Source organism: Notothenia coriiceps, unplaced genomic scaffold (assembly GCF_000735185.1).
Source record: "Notothenia coriiceps isolate Sejong01 unplaced genomic scaffold, NC01 NC01_scaffold00035762, whole genome shotgun sequence".
Taxonomy (NCBI): domain Eukaryota; kingdom Metazoa; phylum Chordata; class Actinopteri; order Perciformes; family Nototheniidae; genus Notothenia; species Notothenia coriiceps.
The window spans coordinates 26,305-33,075 of NW_011368463.1; the positions used below are offsets into that span (position 1 = coordinate 26,305).

Genomic DNA, 6,771 nt, shown 5'->3' on the forward strand with positions numbered 1-6,771 from the left:
TAACCATTCCAAAGCGGTTAAGCACCTTTTGGTGCTAACAAGAATGACATATTGAGAGTATTCCTAGCACAAAATACAGCCACTTTCCTCCATGATAAAGCACCATACCCAACTGCCAATGAATTATGCCAATGTTGCTGCCTGCTAATAATGATTTACTGATAAAATGGACTATACCAGGCGAAATGTCCCTTGGTTACGGTGGGCTAGGTGTAAAGTTAAGTAGAGCTGCTGCTCTTCAGTCCCCTGTAATAAATGTACAGCTGAGGACTGAGGCCATATTTCAGATCTCAGCATTTCATCATTAAGGGGAAACCTAGTGTGACGATTTATTTTGACAAAGGTGGCTTTGCTGGCAAGCACTTTGTCTAAATAAGCCCCTGATTTACCTTGTCCTGAGATAGAGATTACTATCTAATATATGCATCCAATGAGAGCATTGCATGAAGTCTTATGAGATCAGAGGCTTGTTCTGTTGGGGCTGCAATAAACGTCTCTTTTTATTTTTTTGGTTTTGTAGGCAGACCATCGCAGGCCAGCCTGATGGGCACCAACAGGTTCATGTTTTAATAGCTTTTTACAAACAAAAAAAAGGGACCAGGCGAGCCTAACATGGTCGAAAAAAGGGCCTTAGACCCTCAGAGAGTTAGGGTGCGTTCCACACCTGCTTTGTATAGTCCGGGTTGAAGTCGAACCTGGTCGTTTAGCCCGACCCCCGCGGCGGCCCCCCCGCCGCGGCACGCCGGTTTCATTTGGGTCGTGTTGACACAGTCGATACCTCTGCTAAGTGAACTAAACAACCGGGACCTCTGGTCCGCTAAATACCGGTAGGTGGTCTCGGAGCACTTGCTTGCGGAACGTCTGCCGAGCGCGTTCATTGCCGGTGTGAACTGCAGTCAGCCCAAAACATAGGAAGCCGTAGTATTTAATTGTGTACAAGAACACAGCGCGATATCCTTACCAAAAGCGGACCCTTTCGAAAATCTTTTAGCGAAAGAGTCTTTCAAGACATCCGCTGGTGATAGTTAAAGAGTGAAGCAGAATGAATGTTGAACAGTGGTCGTGTAAAGTAAAAATCTCCGTCCACTACATAAATGTAAGAACACCTGTCCGTCGGTGAAACGCCCCTCCTTACTTCAGAACGTCTCTCGTGTTATAATGTTTCTTTAACTGACGTTGTCTGATTATATCAATCATAAGCGCGGGCCCGCTAGGTGTCTGTTGATTCCCAGACTCAACAGCACATGGAGAAATACGGGACCGTGCCGATGCTCCATGCCGGAGGCTCGCGGTAAGAAATTGCCCGGGAATTGTGCGTTTTTTGGCACCCCTTAATGTCTGACCAGATAGTTGGAACAGCATTTCCGAGCACATGACTTGTGTTTAAACTTATAGTCCGTTGAGTGTGAACGCAAACCGAACCTTCTGAAAAATGAAACAATATCAACAAACTGTCGTCTGGGTGGCACCAGAAACGGAGTATTAGGTGTGAATGCACCATAAACTTGGGCCTGCGGCCCAGAGAGAGAGTTTTGCTGTAATTTTTGTTTTGGGAAAAATCCACAGCGGCAGGTTTGTGTCGTACTACATGCGGGTGTATTGGTTTGCATATTTCTCCTGTAGCCACGATCTGTGAGGTCTGGGTTGTGCTCGGACATAAACTCCGTAATTAAATGTAGTCTACATTCTCATAGGAGGTGTACAACACTGGAGATCTCCGCCGGCACGGAGCGGAGCGAAAAGAGAAGAGATCTCTCAGGTTTTACCCTCTTATGAATGTAGACTACATATTTTAACAGAAAGTATGTCCGAGCCAACAAGACCCTCACAAGATCGTTGGGCTACAGAAGAGAATATGCCAAAAATACAACGCATGTATACGACAAAACCGTCGCTGTGGATTTTCAAAAACAAAATACAGCAAAACTATGGCCGCAGGCCCAAGTTTAATGGTGCATTCACACCTAATACTCCGTTTTCTGGTGCCACCAGACGACAGTTTGTTATATTGTTTCATTTTTCAGAAGGTTCGGTTTGCGTTCACACTCAAACGGACTATAAAGTTTAAACACAAGTCATGTGCTCGGAAATGCTGTTCAACCATTGGTCAGACATTAAGGGGGTAAAAACGCAAATCCCGGCAATTTCTACCGGAGCCTCCGGCATGGAGCATCGGCAGGTTATTCTCATGCTGCTGTTAGTCTGGAGATCAACAGACACTAGCGGCCCGCGCTTATGATTATATAATCAGACAACGTCAGTTAAAAAACATTATAACACGAGAGACGTTCTGAAGTAAGGAGGGGCGTTTCACCGACGACAGGTGTTCTTACATTTATGTAGGTGACGGAGAATTTTTACTTTACACGACACTGTTCAACACTTCATTCTGCTTCACTCTTTAACTATCAACCGCGGATGTCTTGAAAGACTCTTTCGCTAAAGATTTTGAAGATATCCGCGTTCTTGTGACACATAAATACTACGCTTCCTATGTTTTGGTGCGGACTGCGTTCACACCAGCAATGAACCGCTCCAGAGTTCGCAAGCAAGTGCTCCGAGACCACCTACCGGTATTTTAGCGGACCAGAGTCCGGTTGTTTAGTTCACTTAAGAGGTATCGGACTGTGTTCACACCGACCCAAATGAACCGCACCAAGCGGCTAAACGCACCAGGGTTCGACTCAACCGGACTATACAAAGCAGGTGTGAACGCACCCTAACTCTCTGAGGTCTAAGCCCTTTTTTCACATGTTAGGCTCGCCTGGGCTTTTTTTTGTAAAAATGCTATTAAAACATGAACCTTGGTGACCATCAGGCTGGCCTGCATGGTCTGCCTACAAAACAAAAATAAAAAAACGTTTATGCAGCCCCAACAACAGCCTCTGATCATCATAAGACTTCATGCAATGCTTCATTGGATGCATATATTAGATAGTAATCTCTATCTCAGGACAAAGAGTAAATCAGGGGCTTATTTTAGAAAAGTGCTTGCCAGCAAAGCCACCTTTGTCAAATAAGCTCACACTAGTTTCCCCTTAATGATGAAATCTGAGATCTGAAATATTGCCTCATGTCCTCAGTGTACTATTTATTACAGACTGAAGGCAGCAGCTCTATAACCTTTTAGCACCTAGCCCACCGTAACCAAGAGACATTTGTTGGTATAGTCCATTTTATCAGTAAATCATTATTAGCAGGTGCAGCAGACATTGGCATAATTCATTGTGCAGTTGGTATGGTGCTTTATCATGGAGGAAATGTGTGTATTTGTGCTAGGAAATATTCTGCAATATGTCATTGTTAGCACCAAAAGGTTGCTAACCCTTTGGAATGGTTATGTTTTTTTATCCTTATTAAAAAATCATTGCAACTGGGGATGTCGATGTTTAAATACAAATGTTTAAAAAAAAATTGGTGATTGGTTACAGATTATGTGTTTAAATTAACATTGCGAAAGAAATTTCAGCTCATCTAAACAGATATAGCGCGTCAAATTTAATTGATTCATGTAGCTCTGGAGTAAATGTAAAGTGCCTCTTCTATTTCACGTCATTTTGCCTTATTATTTTTCTTTTAATCAACCGATACAAATATTTGTTAATGCGCGTTGGCTATCGAAAGCAAAATGAGCTGAACCTGCCATCCCCAGTTGCAACGTACATGTAACACTGATCACTGTATAACTGTTTTGGCACAATTAATTTTGTTCTGTTGAACAGACACTGCAGCTCTTTTCCCACGGCTCTTTTTCCCTCGAATTTTTGCTGACAGAGTTCTGTCAAACAGGCTTCCCGAGCACAGATTCTAGACAAAGCCACCGAGTACATCCAGTACATGAGGCGAAAAAACCATACCCACCAGCAAGACATCGATGACTTAAAGAAGCAGAATGCACTGTTAGAGCAGCAGGGTACGTGGACGAACGGTTTAGTTTGTGTATTTGTACGACAGTATTCGACTGGATCTAATGTGTCTTTCTGTCTCTGGTTACTGCAGTTCGGGCTCTGGAGAAGGCGAAGGGGAACACTCAGCTCCAGACGAACTACTCCTCTGACAGCAGCATGTACACCAACCGGAAAGGCAGCGCGGTGTCGGCCTTCGACGGTGGCTCTGACTCCAGCTCTGAATCAGAGCCGGACGAGCCTCCCAACAGAAAGAAGCTGCGTGTGGAGCCCAGCTAGACCCGGGTCGTTTCCCGGTTCTCCAAACAGACTCTTTTTGCCCACCAGCCCCCACTCCTCTCACCTGTCCACACTGTCCTGCCTTCAAACGGCAGTCCAGGAGACAAGCTGGAGACTGTGTGAGAGCGGTGCTGTTATGTATAAAACGCTTCTACCTTCCTTTCCCTCCTGGCAAGCATCCTGTCACTCCGTTTCATGGCCCAGCAACAACTTTTAAATCCCAAAAGTGAGGCAGCTCTGCAGTTTTGAAGAACAATATGCTTTTTTTCAGACCACATGATAACCATTCATAAGCAAATGTGGAGACAACAAGGTATGAGGCTTAGGTAAAGCTACAGAAATTATAATACATTTGCTTTTGTTTTCTCTTTCGGTTGTTTTAGACAACCTCTGCAATCTGAGAGTGAGACTTTTCGACCTTTAATGGGTAATTAGGGATAGTTTACCTTTTTAATAATCAAACTTTTCCAGAAAAGAATGTGAATCTGCTTTTGAAAAAAAAAAAGTCTGTTTTACTAAGATAGGCCCTCCACTCAGTGTAGGTGGGTGAAGTCTTTGTTTTTAAAAGATGTTTGTGTAATTGAATGAATTCCTCTATTTATAGTAATGCTTGGAAATTGATTTGTTACCCTCATGTCTGATCTCCCTTACATTTGGCTTGAGTTTTCCCAGAGAGCACAGGAGGATGAATGAGTTGACCTGCTGTTTCAATGAATTTCCCAGAGGTTCAACTATTTATTTTCCTCTATTTTTATTAGTATCAGATCAAATATCAATATGAAAAAAAATCCCCTAATGGATACTGAATGTTACGCAAGGGCAGCGACCTTTATTTTTGTTAATGAAAGTCCATTTCAGTGTGTAGTATATAACACTGTATACTCTTTAATGGTGTCAGTTCTGCAAAGAAAAGCCTTCCCTTGAAATATTTGCCTGTGTTGGGAATGTTTATCTTTCTTTTCTTTCCTTTACGCAGAGGTAACTTAGTGTGTACGTAATCAATATTTGTTTGTTCCATTCCATGGAAATTACAGGTATGTTGTACATACTGCCAACGGTTGTCTTGCAAGTTAAGGCATACCTTTATTATGAGACTATAAATAAAACTATTTTATCCTTTTGGGATGTATTTGTGCCTCAACATGTTTTTAATTGTCATTTATGATCTTATTATGCTTACTTAATTGCTAAACACGTTTGGGGTTTAACTAATTTCCAATCCCAGTTTATAAAACATTCCTGTGTGTCTCGTCATATTTAACGTACTGATCATAGAATGGAAGCAATCAAAAAGGATAATTTACTGGACTATCAGAGGATATTAAATATTTCTAGAACACTATACTTTAATTGGGGTGTCAAGAAACAGATTTCTTAGTTTTTATATGCAGTTTCAGATTTTAAATTGACATTAGGAGCAACAGAACACTTGCGCCTGTATTCAGTCTACTACTGAAGACACAGCTAATATTCTTTGTAATATTTCATGTATTTTGGGGAATTACATGACATTGGATGTCACATAATTTATACTTTACACACAAAAGGTTTTGCTAAATTAATAACATTAACAACCAGGAAGAACAGATTTAATATTTTTGAGAAAGGTTTTATGTTTGTTAGTGTAGACTGAGGAACAATATAAACTGGAGAATGCAATTCCTGAATAAATTGCTAGTGGGAACGCGAATTATGGCAGTTAAAAAAAATATATATGAAGGCAAATTTCAAACGGTCCTCCACTCTAACTCTGACATCACGCACTCTGCCTTAACGAGCTGCGCAATGTTAAAGTTCAAATGTTAAAAATGTGATGAATTATGGGATGTATCTCTGGAATTATGAAGGTTATGAATGAGAAAAGTAATAGCCATCGATTCCCGACCGAGCTGAACGTTCTGATGTTTGAACGGAGTTTCTGCGATGTTCAATGCGGGAGAAGAAGCGCGGCAAAATAAGTCTGCGGAATAATAAACTTTTCGTGCGTAGAAGAACAGTTAGTTGGAATGCTGTTAACAGCATTCCCACTAAAAAAGAGAATGTGAAAATACAACAAAAACACTTACAAAGTAGAAAAAGGCTTTTGTCTGATGTATAATTGTTCTGGGTGGGGGGGGGGAGAGACGTGTGTATGAGGTTTCATTACCTACGTGTTCCTAATACCTGTCAACAACTCTGTATATACGTTATAGTTCAAATATAGATTAGCTCATTGATGTCTCCTAGGACCTAGTTGACAGGCGGCTTCTTTAGGGATACAGGTAATATGCTGCCTTCAGGAGCCGTAGGAAATAATGCGTAATGTCATGCGTTTTTTACGCAATGTTGAGAATGTGGACGAGAAGTTCGAAGACCTAAACAAAAGAAGCTAATCTTATGTATTACAACTGTGGAGCTAATCCCTTTTATATATAAATAAAAAAGAAATATAAGTCTATGTTTAATCCACGTTTTTTCTTTTTTATTCTACGTTTTTCCACCCATAGTTTTAAACCAAGCCTATTTGCTAAACTACAATGTTCTATATTACAAAGCAACCGGCTTCTTTAAAATTAGATGAGTTGTGAGTTCTCACTGTCTACACTTG

General features: G+C 41.2%; 1 protein-coding gene across 1 annotated transcript in view; it reads left to right on the plus strand.

Annotated features, from left to right (window-relative positions):
• max (myc associated factor X) overlaps positions 1-5,321 on the plus strand; it is a 10,117-nt gene extending 4,796 nt beyond the window's left edge. Inside the window, exons 3-4 of the mRNA XM_010791758.1 lie at positions 3,775-3,913; positions 4,000-5,321. Coding sequence (XP_010790060.1) covers positions 3,775-3,913; positions 4,000-4,184 — 324 coding nt within the window. The 3' untranslated portion in view covers positions 4,185-5,321. The remainder of the gene's footprint in view (positions 1-3,774; positions 3,914-3,999) is intronic.
• Positions 5,322-6,771: the final 1,450 nt, after the last annotated feature.